Source organism: Hemitrygon akajei, unplaced genomic scaffold, assembly GCF_048418815.1.
Source record: "Hemitrygon akajei unplaced genomic scaffold, sHemAka1.3 Scf000079, whole genome shotgun sequence".
NCBI classification, from domain to species: domain Eukaryota; kingdom Metazoa; phylum Chordata; class Chondrichthyes; order Myliobatiformes; family Dasyatidae; genus Hemitrygon; species Hemitrygon akajei.
In genome coordinates, this window is record NW_027331965.1 from 1,856,958 (window position 1) to 1,872,897 (window position 15,940).

At 47.3% G+C, this 15,940-nt stretch overlaps 1 protein-coding gene across 1 annotated transcript in view; it reads right to left on the minus strand.

Moving 5' to 3' along the window:
* The window catches only part of LOC140722529 (NACHT, LRR and PYD domains-containing protein 3-like), an 84,821-nt gene that overhangs the window by 68,718 nt on the left and 163 nt on the right, over positions 1-15,940 (minus strand). Inside the window, exons 2-6 of the mRNA XM_073037245.1 lie at positions 13,024-13,227; positions 8,975-9,071; positions 2,877-3,043; positions 296-467; positions 136-201 (exon numbers count right to left, since the gene is read on the minus strand). Of these exons, the coding sequence (XP_072893346.1) occupies positions 136-201; positions 296-467; positions 2,877-3,043; positions 8,975-8,984 (415 nt within the window). The 5' untranslated portion in view covers positions 8,985-9,071; positions 13,024-13,227. The remainder of the gene's footprint in view (positions 1-135; positions 202-295; positions 468-2,876; positions 3,044-8,974; positions 9,072-13,023; positions 13,228-15,940) is intronic.

Consider the following 15,940-nt stretch of genomic DNA (forward strand, 5'->3'; position numbering starts at 1 on the left):
AACGAGAGATGATCTGAATTGTAACCTGAAACCAGAGATCGGCGAATGATTGATGGTGGATTTTCGTTCCCAGATTCTGCCAAGTCACAGTCTAACATTTGAGATGTGGTTTGAACTGAGCATTTCATCACTCACCTGTCAGTTCAGTGGGTAACTCAGACAACCCTTGTGCGATGTTTATGTATTCCTCTGGGTCAGGACCTGTTTAAATCAACAAAAGAGTTCATGAAAACAGAACTAAAATAATTACAACTATTTAATGTGCCTTTGTGTTCAGTGCGTGGTTTTAACATACCGAGCTCCTGTATTTCCCTCAGTATCCTGTCCAGCTTCGGTAACTCAGTCCTCCACATCACAAAGGATTCCCACATCGCCCTCCGGGCCCGGGAGCCTTTGCCCATCACCAAACTGAGGAAGAGTCTGGAACTCTCTGTCCGGTTTCCCTTCTCTGTCAGTTCAGTGACTTTCTATAAAAGCAAACAATTAATTTATTGTGGAGTAGATGGACAGACATGGCGAATCTCACAGTTTAATATTCATCCTGGATTAATGAGCTGAGGTGAGTTTGACCGACGGTCCTGATAAGATGCAAAATTAATTTTAGACAGAATGCCTGTTCAACAGTCCAGATATGCAGCCCTTGCACTTATGTCATACAACGATATGACTATTACAGCACAGTAACACAGTCCGTGCCGAGCGCTTACTCTCACCTAGTCCCACCTAACTGCACTCAGCCCATAACCCTCCATTCCCTTCCTGTCCATATACATATCCAGTTTTTAAAATGACAGTATTGAACCTGCCTTTGCCACTTCTACTGTAAGCTCATTCCACACAATTACCACTCTCTGAGTAAAGAAGTTCCCCCTCGTGTTACCCCTTAACTTTTGCCCCCAACTCTCAACTCATGTCCATTTGTTTGAATCTCGCCTACTCTCAATGGAAAAAAGCCTATCCATATCAACACTATCCCCTCATAATTTTAAATGCCTCTATCAAATGCCCCCCCCCCCTGAAACTTCAACGCTGTAAAGAATAAAGACTTAACTTGTTCAACCTTTCTCTGTACTTAGGTGCTGAGACCCAGGTAACATTCTAGTAAATCTCCTCTGTACACTCTATATTTTGTTGACATCTTTATGAATAATTCGGTGGCCAGAACTGTACACAATACTCCAAATTTGGCCTTACAAATGCCTTGTACAATTTATCTTTACTTCCCAACTCCTGCACTCAATGCTCTGATTTAAAAAGGCCAGCATACCAAAAGCTTTCTTCACCACCCTATCCACATGAGATTCCACCTTCAGGGAACTATGCACCATTATTACTAGTTCACTCTATTCTACTGCATTCTTCAACGCCCTACCATTTACCATGCATGTCCTATTTTGATTAGTCCTACAAAAATAAAGCACCTCAAACTTATCAGCATTAAACTCAATCTGCAAACTTTCAGCCCACTCTTCTAACTGTCCTAAATCTCTCTGTAAGATTTGAAAACTACTTCATTTTCCACAATGCCACCTATCTTAGTATCATCTGTATACTTAGTAATCCAATGTAACACCCCATCATCCAGATCATTAATGTATATGACAAACAACATTGGACCCAGTACAGATCCCTGAGGCACACCACTAGTCAACGGCCTCCAACCTGACAAACAGTTATCCACCACTACTCTCTGGCATCTCCCATCCAGCCACTGTTGAATCCATTTATTACTTCAATATTAATACCTAACGATTGACCCTTCCTAACTAACCTTCCATGTGGAACCTTGTCAAAGGTCTTGCTGAGGTCCGGTACACGGATAAATACAGCAGGTGTGAGAGGAGAAGGTGACTGAACCTGCAGTTCCCAGTGCTCCCCACCTGAACAGCCGAAACAGATCTACTGAAGACAAAGGTCTGACTGAGGTCCGGTACACTGATAAATACAGCAGGTGTGAGAGGAGAAGGTGACTCTGAACCTCCAGTTCCCAGTGCTCCCCACCTGAACAGCTGAAACAGATCTACTGAAGACAAAGGTCTGACTGAGGTCCGGTACACTGATAAATACAGCAGGTGTGAGAGGAGAAGGTGACTCTGAACCTGCAGTTCCCAGTGCTCCCCACCTGAACAGCTGAAACAGATCTACTGAAGACAAAGGTCTGACTGAGGTCCGATACACTGATAAATACAGCAGGTGTGAGAGGAGAAGGTGACTCTGAACCTGCAGTTCCCAGTGCTCCCCACCTGAACAGCCGAATCAGATCTACTGAAGACAAAGGACTGACTGAGGTCCGGTACACTGATAAATACAGCAGGTGTGAGAGGAGAAGGTGACTCTGAACCTGCAGTTCCCAGTGCTCCCCACCTGAACAGCCGAATCAGATCTACTGAAGACAAAGGTCTGACTGAGGTCCGATACACTGATAAATACAGCAGGTGTGAGAGGAGAAGGTGACTCTGAACCTGCAGTTCCCAGTGCTCCCCACCTGAACAGCCGAATCAGATCTACTGAAGACAAAGGACTGACTGAGGTCCGGTACACTGATAAATACAGCAGGTGTGAGAGGAGAAGGTGACTCTGAACCTGCAGTTCCCAGTGCTCCCCACCTGAACAGCCGAATCAGATCTACTGAAGACAAAGGTCTGACTGAGGTCCGATACACTGATAAATACAGCAGGTGTGAGAGGAGAAGGTGACTCTGAACCTGCAGTTCTCAGTGCTCCCCACCTGAACAGCCGAAAATGATCTACTGAAGACAAGTCAGAGATCAAAGTCTTTAATGCCATGTCGAACTCCTAGAAAGTGCAGGAGATTAATATCGATCAGTCTTCCCTCTAATTACAGCAGTTCAGTGACAATGCACTAAATACACTCACCTCATTTTCTTCTCTACTGAAATGTCCCTGCTTTGTCAACATCCAACCGAGTCTTTCAACCTTTTCTTCAATTGCATGTTTGAGTCTGTCCCTGTAGAATTTGGTCAGTTGGTACAGTCGATACTCGCCCCCCTCTGCCAGGACGTCGGAGATTGTAAACTCTGGCTCTGCGAATATAAAATGTGAATGTAGTCACAAACTCAAATATCGCTTGTCTCCACCGCTCTCACCCAGCCCAAACAAACCAGTCATGTCTTGAACCTTATTGTTTACCTGCTTTCAGCTGGAAACAAGCATTTTGCCCTAACACTGGTCTTAAAAAACCGACCCATCAATGCGCTGTGCTAGAAGTTCCCAGAAGGAACCCATTTGCCAGAAACCTGTCCTCCCAACATCCCACCCACTCACCGATTCCAGTTTAAAATGGGCAATAAATGTTGGGGCTGTCGCTTCCCAGAAATACTCTCTCTATGCTGGCGAATACATTTCCAGTAACTCATATCCTGGAAATACTCTCTGATCCGGATAGCTGCATTTCCTCCGATACACATCCTGGAAATCCTCGGAGCAGGTAGGACATTTCCTGTAGTGCGGTAACCGGTGCCACACTACACCGCATGCACCACGCCCACACTTTTCCCCTTTCTGACCAACCCTCCAAAAAGGAATCACATTTACCCACTTCCCACCTCATTCTGCGAACACATCACCCTCATGATTCAGTCACCCACTCCCTGTTGGGCACTTGACAATTCCGTGTTTAATGAGTTTCCGAGCTGACAGGCAGTCGCCTCGTTTGTGCCGTTTCCAGGGTCCTGCTCAGTGTCTCTGACGTCACTGTCTCTGGGCTGACAGGCAGTCGCCTCACTTGTGCTGGTTCCAGGGTCCTGCTCAGTGTCTCTGACGTCGCTGTCTCTGGGCTGACAGACAAATCACTCTCTCACCTAGATGGGGTCAGTTGTGCTGTGAGGATTACATTCCTTGACTTCTCTAGTGCCTTTAACACCATCCAGCCCAAGATCTTAAAGCACAAACTAACGGAGATGGGAGTAGACTCTCACATGGTGGATTGGATAGTGGACTACTTGACAGATAGACCTCAGTATGTGCGGTTGGGAGACTGTAGGTCTGACACAGTGGTCAGCAGCACAGGAGCGCCACAGGGAACCGTACTCTCTCCGGTCCTGTTCACCCTGTACACATCTGACTTCCAATATAACTCGGAGTCCTGCCATGTGCAGAAGTTCGCTGATGACACGGCCATAGTGGGGTGTGTCAGGAATGGACAGGAGGAGGAGTATAGGAAACTGATACAGGACTTTGTGATATGGTGCAACTCAAACTACCTGCGTCTCAATGTCACCAAGACCAAGGAGATGGTGGTGGACTTTAGGAGATCTAGGCCTCATATGGAGCCAGTGATCATTAATGGAGAATGTGTGGAGCAGGTAAAGACCTACAAGTATCTGGGAGTACAGTTGGACGAGAAGCTAGACTGGACTGCCAACACAGATGCCTTGTGCAGGAAGGCACAGAGTCGACTGTACTTCCTTAGAAGGTTGGCGTCATTCAATGTCTGCAGTGAGATGCTGATGATGTTCTATAGGTCAGTTGTTGAGAGCGCCCTCTTCTTTGTGGTGGCGTGTTTGGGAGGAAGCATTAAGAAGAAGGACGCCTCACGTCTTAATAAGCTGATAAGGAAGGCGGGCTCTGTCATGGGCAAAGTACTGGAGAGTTTAACATCGGTAGCTGAGCGAAGGGCGCTGAGTAGGCTACGGTCAATTATGGAAAACCCTGAACATCCTCTACATAGCACCATCCAGAGACAGAGAAGCAGTTTCAGCGACAGGTTACTGTCGATGCAATGCTCCTCAGACAGGATGAAGAGGTCAATACTCCCCAATGCCATTAGGCTTTACAATTCAACTGCCAGGACTTAAGAACTTTTTTTTTAAAGCTATTATTAATGCTTTTTGAGTTAGTGATTTAGATGCATATCATATTATTACTGAGTTAAGTATTGTATGTACAACAAGTGTATGGGACATTGGAAAAAATGTTGAATTTCCCCATGGGGATGAATAAAGTATCTATCTATCTATCTATCAGTCTCCTCACTTGTGCCGGTTCCAGGGTCCTGCTCAGTGTCTCTGACGTCACTGTCTCTGGGCTGACAGACAGTCGCCTCACTTGTGCTGGTTCCAGGGTCCTGCTCAGTGTCTCTGACGTCACTGTCTCTGGGCTGACAGACAGTCGCCTCACTTGTGCTGGTTCCAGGGTCCTGCTCAGTGTCTCTGACGTCACTGTCTCTGGGCTGACAGACAGTCTCCTCACTTGTGCCGGTTCCAGGGTCCTGCTCAGTGTCTCTGACGTCACTGTCTCTGGGCTGACAGGCAGTCGCCTCACTTGTGCTGGTTCCAGGGTCCTGCTCAGTGACTCTGACGTCACTGTCTCAGGGCTGACAGGCAGTCGCCTCACTTGTGCCGGTTCCAGGGTCCTGCTCAGGGTCTCTGACGTCACTGTTTCTGGGATGACAGGCAGTCGCCTCAGTTGTGCCGGTTCCAGGGTCCTGCTCAGTGTCTCTGACGTCACTGTCTCTGGGCTGACAGGCAGTCGCCTCACTTGTGCTGGGTCCAGGGTCCTGCTCAGTGTCTCTGACATCACTGTCTCTGGGATGACAGGCAGTTGCCTCACGTGTGCTGGTTCCAGGGTCCTGATCGGTGTCTCTGACGTCACTGTCTCTGGGATGACAGGCAGTCGCCTCACTTGTGCTGGGTCCAGGGTCCTGCTCAGTGTCTCTGACGTCACTGTCTCTGGGCTGACAGGCAGTCGCCTCACTTGTGCTGGGTCCAGGGTCCTGCTCAGTGTCTCTGACATCACTGTCTCTGGGATGACAGGCAGTTGCCTCACGTGTGCTGGTTCCAGGGTCCTGATCGGTGTCTCTGACGTCACTGTCTCTGGGATTGACAGGCAGTCGCCTCACTTGTGCTGGGTCCAGGGTCCTGCTCAGTGTCTCTGACGTCACTGTCTCTGGGCTGACAGGCAGTCGCCTCACTTGTGCTGGGTCTAGGGTCCTGCTCAGTGTCTCTGACATCACTGTCTCTGGGATGACAGGCAGTTGCCTCACGTGTGCTGGTTCCAGGGTCCTGATCGGTGTCTCTGACGTCACCGTCTCTGGGCTGACAGGAAGTCGCCTCACTTGTGCCGGTTCCAGGGTCCTGCTCAGTGTCTCTGACGTCACTGTCTCTGGGCTGACAGGCAGTCGCCTCATTTGTGCTGGGTCCAGGGTCCTGCTCAGTGTCTCTGACATCACTGTCTCTGGGATGACAGGCAGTTGCCTCACGTGTGCTGGTTCCAGGGTCCTGATCGGTGTCTCTGACGTCACTGTCTCTGGGCTGACAGGAAGTCGCCTCACTTGTGCCGGTTCCAGGGTCCTGCTCAGTGTCTCTAACGTCACTGTCTCTGGGCTGACAGGCAGTCGCCTCACTTGTGCCGGTTCCAGGGTCCTGCTCAGTGTCTCTGACGTCACTGTCTCTGGGCTGACAGGCAGTCGCCTCACTTGTGCCTGTTCCAGGGTCCTGCTCAGTGTCTCTGACGTCACTGTCTCTGGGCTGAATTTGCTCCTCCTCCTCTGCGGCCGGACCGCATTCCATTGGGACATTGCTCTCAATCTGACCCTGCTTTGGAACCTTGCTTCCCGTGTCCCGATCATCTTCCCTCGATGAGCTGCCTGGTAAAAGCCTCTTGAGTACTTTCTGTACCGGATTTAATTTCCCACCTGCAGTAAATGATGAATAGCAGGTTTAAAGTGATTTATGCTCGAACAAGGATTCACAATGGGTGTCTGCAATGGGGCCGGGACTCTGGTTGACCGGATTTGGAGTGGGACTGCGCTGGTGAATGTGAACCACACTTCCTGCCAGGTGACCATCGCGGTAAGCCAGTGAGTGGACACATCCACTTCCAGTAAAATAACTGGATAGACACAGTAATACTGATCACCGACTACGCATTGACTGAACACACCAATAACCAGCGGTTATAAAGGGAAAGGCATTCGGTGATACCGGGAATTATCACTGGGATTATCTCCCACAAACTTAAATCTCCGTGGATCACAAACTGTCCAGTCACCTGTATCACTCACAGACAAGCCACTGGATTACTCGTGGTCCGATCCTCCAGATCAAACGTTCTCCGGTTGCTTTGTTACACACTGTCTTGTCCCCTGGGTCAAAGACTGACCTCTGCCTTGAGATGGACAACGTCCAGCCCCCTGGGTTACAGATTGAACATAACCTTGAAGCCCATGATGCCTGGTCCCCTGGGTCTCATCCCGTCTCCTGGATAATAATTGTCACGTAGCTACTATACAAGTCATTGGCAAAGGGAGAGTCTTGCGTGCAGTTCCAGTAGCTAAACAAAGTCTCGCTGAGAGAGCTTTGCATTTGCTAAGGATGCAGTTGCTAACAATCTACAGGATGGATGGGATTCAGCTGGAAAGTGTCGGGTAGATTCACAAGTACGTTACCGGATGGGGTTGTTTGTTATCTGGTTCGGCTGGGACAGTTTGCCCCGGAACATGGGAGCTTGAAGGGTAAACTTGCACACGTAAAACAGAATCAGAATCAGGTTTATTATCACCGGCATGTGACGTGAAATTTGTTAACTTAGCAGCAGCAGTTCAATGCAATAGGTAATCTAGCAGTGAAAAAAATAATAATGAATAATTTTTTTTAAAAAAGTAAACAAGTAAACCAATTACGTATATTGAATAGATTTTTTTTAAATGTGCAAAAACAGAAAGACTGTGTATTTTGAACAAAGTTAGGTAGTGTCCAAAGATTCAATGTCCATTTAGGAATGGGATGGCAGAGAGGACGAATCTGTTCCTGAATCGCTGAGTGTGTGCATTCAGGCTTCTGTACCTCCTCCCTGATGGTAACAGTGAGAAAAGGGCATGCCCTGGGTGCTGGACGTCCTTAATAATGGACGCTGCCTTTCTGAGACACCGCTCCCTGAAGATCTACAACTTCCGGCAGCTTCTCTCGGTCCTGTGCAGTAGCCCCTCCAAACCAGACAGTGACAAACCGATGCAGACCACAAATGAAGTGTCTCCTGATCCTCAGCCATTTCCAAGGCTAGCAATGTTCTCGGCTCGGCTACAGAAAACAGAGTTCGGAAAACTCCCCTCATCTACTTTGCGCAGCGAGGGGGGAGTTGAGAGCTGCCCTGACAAAACATGAAATGTTGTATTATCGCACAATCTCTGAAATCCCGGAAATGCTCTTGTCACCTGCCTCTGAATTTTGTAAATGAAAGTTGAAGATGTCTTTCACCTCTAAACAGGCCCTGATGTGCAACAAACCCTGAACCTAGATAATGTTGTAGGGGTGGAACTGGACTCTCTGACGGTGGTGTCTAAAAAGAGGATGCGGTCCAAGTTGCATGCCATCTTGGAAAATACTCCCCTCCACTCCATAATGTACTGGTTAGGCACAGGAGTACATTCAGCCAGAGACTCATTCCACCGAGATGCAACACTGAGCGTCATAGGAAGTCATTCCTGCCTGTGGCCATCAAACTTTACAACTCCTCCCTCGGAGTGTCAGACACCCTGAGCCAATAGGCGGGTCCTGGACTTATTTCCACTTGGCATGATTAACTTATTATTATATATGGTTTTATATTGCTATATTTCTACACTATCCGTGGTTGGTGCGACTAACGAAATCCAATTTCCCTCGGGATCAATAAAGTATGTCCGTCTGTCTGTAGACTTTTACATAACAAACAACACCGCTGTCACATTCCTGTTTGTGTTTCACTCTCAACCTGCTGATTCAGGGTCTCCGGCTCCTTTCACTCAGGTGAAGCTTTGCCTGGTGAGTGGAGTCATTCGACCATTACTGGTGTCAGGTCCCTGCGCTGGAACTGTTGGACCGATCCATTACACAAATCACTTTACCAGTGGGATCAATGACACTGCTTGATGAAACTTTTTCTCTGCCCTGTTAGCGCCTGTGTAAGCTTCTTCATCTGAACTATTGTACACCAACAGGGCAGAAGTTTAGTTATAAAGGTCCAGGTGAACATACCTGTAGCCATTCTGATTCTGACTGATGGTTGTTGATTGTCGTCGTCTTGTTTACACTCTGATCCCGGTGCAGGACAGCTCCACTTGCTGGTGATGCCCTGAATTAAACACAACAAGCAGACAGTGAGTCAGAGAGAGTTGGATTACTTTGCAAATGTGACAGTACAGCCATTCACTGTATCAGAGCCGCAGTTCGCATCAACTCCCAAACCATGTCTGTATGTCTGTCCAGTGATATCTAGAACATCCTTCCGATAGAGGCACAGAGAAACAGAGCACAGATACTGACCCTTCAGCCCATCGAGACAATGCTGACTACGGTGTTCACTGAGATGGTCCTAATTTTCTAAGTTGGGCCCGTTTTCCTCCTGTCCTCTTCCTTCCATCTTCACATGCCAACTGCTTCTGGAATTATACGATTGTGTCTACCTCATCCACTTCCTCTGGCAGTTCCCGCCACATAATTACCAGCCTCTGCATGAAACCGTTGCTGCTCGGGTTGGTTTTGGAATCTATTTCCCATCCTCTGCCCATTTAGATCCCCTATAAGCGACGATAATATTCACCGTGAGTACCATCTACTAATTGTCTGTCATCGGCGAAATTTCTGGTCAAGCCTTGTGCACTTGCATTGTAATCATTGCTATCAAATAACGAATATCAAATGTCCCAACCTGTAGCCTCGCGGTACACCACTAGTTACCCGCCTCCACTCTGAGGAGAAACCTTCATCCACCACTCTTTGCTTGCTAGCTTCAAGGCAACTTTTGAACCCAACTAGCTCTCTCTCTGTACCGCATGGGACGTTATCTTCCAGACCAAGCTGTCATGAGGCAGCTTGCCAATGCACAATACCCACTCCCCCACACTCATTGACAATCATCTTCAAAAATCTTAAAAAAGTATTGTTGAACACAACTTTCCATGCACAATGCCATGGTGACTCATGATCGGTCTTTGTTGAACTCTGTAGATATTCTGTGTGTGACTGGTCCATATTGTGGAAAATTGTCTCCGGCACCTCACTTTTTTTGCTTATTTCGGGGGTACCAGGCAAGGTTGTCCTCTTAGTCCATTATTATTTGATATTGCGCTGGATCCTTTGGCAATTGCTATTAGAGAATCACCTAACATTTTTGACATTAATCGCGGGATGGATATCCGGAAGTTATCATAATATGCAGACAACTCGTTATTATACATTTCTGATTCTGAGAAAACCATTACTGCAGTTATATCATTGTTGGTTCAGTTTAGTAATTTTTCCGGGTATAAGTTGAATCTTAATAAGAGTGAATTGTTCCCCCTAAATAGGCAGGTTCCAATTTACAGAAATTTGCATTTTAAATTAGTTACTGTTTATTTTATATACTTAGAGATTAAAATTACAAGAAAAAGCATAGGATTTTTTTAAGGTTAATTTTTTACCCTTAATTGATCACATTAAATATTTGTTTTCTGAATGTTCACCATTGTCTTTATCATTGATAAGTCGGATTAATGCTATTAAGGTGAATATTTTACCCATGTTCTTATATAGATTTCAAGCGGTACCAATTTTTATTCCGAAATCTTTTTTTGACAACGTGCATTGAAGAATTACTTCATATATATCTGGCAGAATAAAAATTCCAGGTTAGGTTAAAGACATTTACAGAAGTTAAAAAAGGAAGGTGGATTTGCATTGCCAAATTTTAGATTTTATTACTAGGCAATTAATATCCCATATTTGATATACTGGTCAGCGACAGTTCGCCGGTTGAAAGTCCGATAGTCCGCACACATGCGTACCCTTCTCATCTTCTTCCGGGCCACTACTATTGGGGACGCATATGGGGCTTCGGGACTCAGTGATGATTCCAGTTTCCCTCAACTTGCACAAGTGCTGCTGCTCGTCTTCCACATCTGTAGGGGCCAATCGCCGTGACCTCTCTCTGAACGGGGTGTCCTCAGTCACTCGGATGATATGGCGAGTGCTCTTGGAGCAACCCACATCGAATTCGCCAAGAGAAAAAAAACATCTTCCAGCTTCAACATCTTCTCCACCAGCCTGCGTTTCTGCTCCGGTGACACAGGAGAATCCCCAGAATTAAAGGCCTCAGGGGTCAGCTTTCCTCTGTTTTCCAATCCTTCCCCCTTAGTGGGCCTCACAGGGGCGCTAGACATTACCGTCACCGGGAACAAATGCGCCAGCGGGATCCCTCTCTTAAAGGTGATTTCTCCTGCCGTAGTGTTCCTGACACTCACGGCCATCCGCCTCGCAGGTACCACCGCTGGCCTCTGCACGTCGGGCCTCACCAGCACCCCTGCCGGAAATCGTGTCTCCCCCTCGAGATCGTGGCTAACAGGGCTTTGCCTGCCGGCACTCAGGGGAATCTGAGAGTCCCCATCACTAGTGCCACCTCCCCTGGCCGTATAACGTTAGGCCTCATCTTCGTACACCACACCGTCTCCCGTTTTGCACTCAGGATGCAGCCCTAGGGGTTCACCCACTTCTTAGAACAACGCTCGAAACACTGGGTGTACCGAGAGGGTCTCCAGAAAGTTCTCCAGCGCCTTCCCCTTACAAGCTCCCAGGAGCCGTTCACAAGGGGGGAATTAGTCCCCACCAGAAGGGCAGTGACACCTGTTTCCACCGGGTCCGGACAAACCAACACCGTCGTCTCAATGGCTTCAGACACTCCCACATCGCCCTCCGAAAATTCCAATCTCACTGACAGGAATACGGATTATCACCCTCACTCACACCCCAAATCTCCAGTGCCTCAAATGGGGTTACTGACAAGTGCTTTAGATATTTGTTGTAGAACGGCCGGTAAAATAAGGTCACCTGAGATCCTGTGTCGAGGATGGCTTTTGCGTAAACTCCCTCTATCCGTAGGCACACGCTGGAACGGGACCCCACCAGCTCAGCCGGAATAAAGGCTTGGGCTTTCGGTGGTCCCCTGGCAGATTTCTGGGAACGTGTTCCTCCAGAGACTCCAGTCCGTTCCCTCACTGAGTCTCTCCTAAGTTTCCCGACTCCTCTCCGTTCTTATTCGCCCGCGGGCTTGCCCACCTCGGGACGTCTTGTCTCTCACAATCCCTCCGAAAGTGTGCCCCTTCCCCACAGCTGTAGCACACCCCTGACTGTTCACATTCCCGCCGGAAATACCCCTCTTTCCCACAGTTATAGCACACGCTACCAGTCGCCCCTCCTCTCCCGGGACGACCGCCACTACCAGCCCACTGCGCTGTTCGTCCCCCGAAGGGTTACTCTCCCTGTCCTTCACCTCAAACAGGGGGGTCCCTACTCCCCTGGGACCCCTTGGGTTTCTCGGACCTCAACCTGGCCACCACTTCCCGTACCGTTGAGGATCGCTCCCGGTGGCCCGACCCCTTCTATGGCCCAAGGTGCTCTCTTCCTCCCTGTACTACAGTAAATAATGTTACAGTAACTCTGGAGTTCGACATTTACTATCTGGAGTCAGATCTTTACTGTAAGTATACCAAACAGAAATCGGCTACTCAGCCCATACAGCCTTCTGCCCCATACAATAAAATCATGGCTTTCGCTCCGTAATACCGCCTGCCGCCTGTCTCTTTCTGAAAACGGTCATCCCCACCCACAAACCCTTTTCCCAACACCGCCCCCACCCCCGCTGTTTACTGTGTGCTGTGGCCTTGAACAGAATCAAAATCTTTGCTTCTAAAGGATGCCGAGCGGATCCGTAGGAAGTACCCACAATAAACACAGTCACAAAGGAACAGATAACATGCATTCATCTGAAATGCCAAGTTTTGGAAGCGGGAAACGGGTTGTTGAAACAGAATTTTCACACGCTTGCTTTGAAATCGGAACCCTTGGTTTCAGATCAGTTTTTAATCATGGCATAAGCTGTGGAAAATCTCAGTAATGCTGACAAGAAAGTGTAGCATCACAAATCATATCGCCGCCGGAAGGGGTTAAAATGGAGCGAATGAGTTATTGATCACCGATGCAAAACACAGATCATGGATCGATTTGAAATAAAGATCGGAAACAAATATCAGAAGCTGAATTATTCTCACCTGAATACATTAAGAATATTCAGTCTCCGTGTGGATATATTTTCAAGCCGTTTTCTTCCAACTTCGTAGCAGACAATCGGGCGAGGAGCCGGTGCTGCTGTTCTGTGAGACTCACAGCGCGACTTTCTGTGTGCAAGCTGCTGCCCGTCCGCAGGACGGATTCCGACACGCAGACATTCCTCGGATCAGGGAGCGGCGTTTCTGCTGGAAACAAATCCAAACGGTTCAACATTCCTCCCCTCCCTTCAACTGTCAGCAAAGCAGGCTGAATATTGTAGTCAAATCTTACTGTTCCAGGGGGATATCAATAAAACGCGGTGACAGAGGAAAGAAAGTTCCCCAGTGTCAGCAATCTGAATGCCGACTTATCGCAATTGCTATCAGACTTTGTGAGTTTCCAGTATTCTAATTCATCTTAACACCTAATCATCTGTGGATTTAATATCCTTTTTTAAGAAAACAAAATATATATTTGAATGAGCCGATCTGGCGCATTCTTAACTGGGACAATCCAAACAGTAAAATCTCACGCTTGCTCTGTTATCGCTGTTATTTTGAGTAGTTAGTTTTATTGTGTGTGTGTGTGTGTGTGTGTGTGTGTGTGTGTGTGTGTGTGTGTGTGTGTGTGTGTGTGTGTGTGTGTGTGTGTGTGTGTGTGTGTGTGTGTGTGTGTGTGTGTGTGTATATATACATATTGTGTAAATGATTTTTCATATTGATGTCCTGCATGTGTGCTTACTATTTTTCTATCTTTTCCAGACTGTGAGTGTTTTGTGTCGTGTGCAACTATTGCATTGTGATTTCCAGCTTCGTTCTGGCTGTATTCATGAGTAATCCTGTATGATGAAATTACAATAAAGCTCAGGTGAACTGAATTGAAAAGAAATTTCACTTAAACCTGAGGGGGGGGGGGGGGGCAATATCCTGGCGCGGAGGTTTGTGGAGACTATTGGGGAAAATTTAAACTAAGATTTCAGGGGGTGGGAGCCCGAACTGAAGTGAGGGAGGAAAGGGAGATTGGCTCTCAAATACAGAAAGCTTGTTGTTATGAAGGATGAACAGCTCTGATGGGCAGAAGGGTGCAGAGTTGCCCATGTTCCCCACTCCCTTGGGAGAATCACAAACCGTTACTGTTGCTATGCTGCTCATGAGAGAGAGAGAGATGAAAGGAGAACATGCTGGAACATCTGCTACAGATAAGAGAGAGGTAAGGGAGGGGATGGAGACATGTTGATTCACCGTATTATGGCTTCTGAGAGGGTTATTTATCTTGTACCACTCTGTTCATTAACATTCTTCAGTGGACAGCCGGAGTGGGCTGGTTTGATGGACACAGCCAATCAAAATTGATTGACAACTGAGACCCCGTGAGTAGGGATAAAAGTGAGGTCTGGAGAGACACCCTTCAGACACACCAGGAGACACACTATTGAGCACTGATTGACTGTTGGAACCCATGGGAAGGTGTGGGGCATCAGAGACCGAACAAGGAGATCGGTCAGTGAAACTCACACTGTTATAGCAGGGCCGGTGGGGACATATGTGTGTGTGTGTGTCCACTCATGCCAGAGTGACGAGTCCGATACAGAAGAGCGGTCTAGCTGAAGAACAGAGGGGTCATTAACTGAATGGCCACAACAACGAAACGACGGATCATGAACGTAAAGTAAGGTTTCCCTGACTGTAGCTGTCTCTCTCGCTCATCTCGCTCGCTCTCTCTCTCTCTTTCCGACGATTACAACACAACAACAATATCTACCTCAGCACGTATGAACTGAACTGAACTTTATACTTTTATATGACAATTCATTATCCCCTAGACATCGATAGAGCTTGTTTATTATTGATTATTATTATTCCCACATTTTTAGGTTTATTATTGCTAACGAGTATTATCTATGTATTTGCATTATTGATATTGATTTGCCTATTTTACTAATAAACACTTTAGAATATAGTACCACCAGACTCCAACGGATTCTTCTTTCTCTGCTGGTTAGACACCCAGTTACGGGGTACGTAACATTGGAAACAGTGTGAAAGGGGGAATAAGCAGATGATAGCGAAGGGCTGCGCTCAGACCGATGATATGAGATGCGTCTATTTTAATGTGAGGAGTTTTATGAACAAAGCGGATGAGCTCCGAGCGTGTATCCGCACTTGGAGCTATGATGTTGTGGCCATTACAGAGACTTGGATGGTTCAGGGGCAGGAATAGGAATTCGAGTGCCAACCTTCAGATGTTTCAGAAAGGACAGGGAGGAAGGCAAAAGAGCTGGGGGCGTGGCACTGTTGATCAGAGATAGTGTCTCGGCTGCGGAAAAGGAGGGAATCATGGACGGGTTGTCTACGAAGTCTCCGTGTGTGGAAGTTAGGAGCAGGGAGGGATCAATATCTCTACTGGGTGTTTTTAATAGACCTCCCGATTGTAACAGTGGCATCGAGGAGCAGATAGGGTGACAGATTGCGCAAAAGGGTAATTATAACAGTGTTTTTGTGGTGGGGGATTTTAATTTCCCAGAGTGAGGGGTTTAGATCGTGTGGAGTTTGTTAGGTGTATTCAGGAAGGTTTCATGTCACAATATGTAGATAAGCCTACAAGAGGAGAGGCTGTACCTGATCTGGTATTGGGAAATGAACCTGGTCAGGCGTCAGGTTTCTCCGCCGGAGAGCATTTTGGAGATAATGAAGTACAGAGAACTGTGTGAATGGGAGAACAGGGCCAGATCATGATAATTCTCTTGGCGAAAGGGGTGCAGTAGTAGGGTATATAAACGTGAATTCTGCAAACACCCTGTGAGCCAGAGAGTGACAACGGAGTACAACTGTGAGCGAATATTCAGAAATGTTTATGGTAAACTATCAGACTGGAACAACGTGAAGCTTGCTGCTCCGGGGGAAAATAGAAGAGTCAATT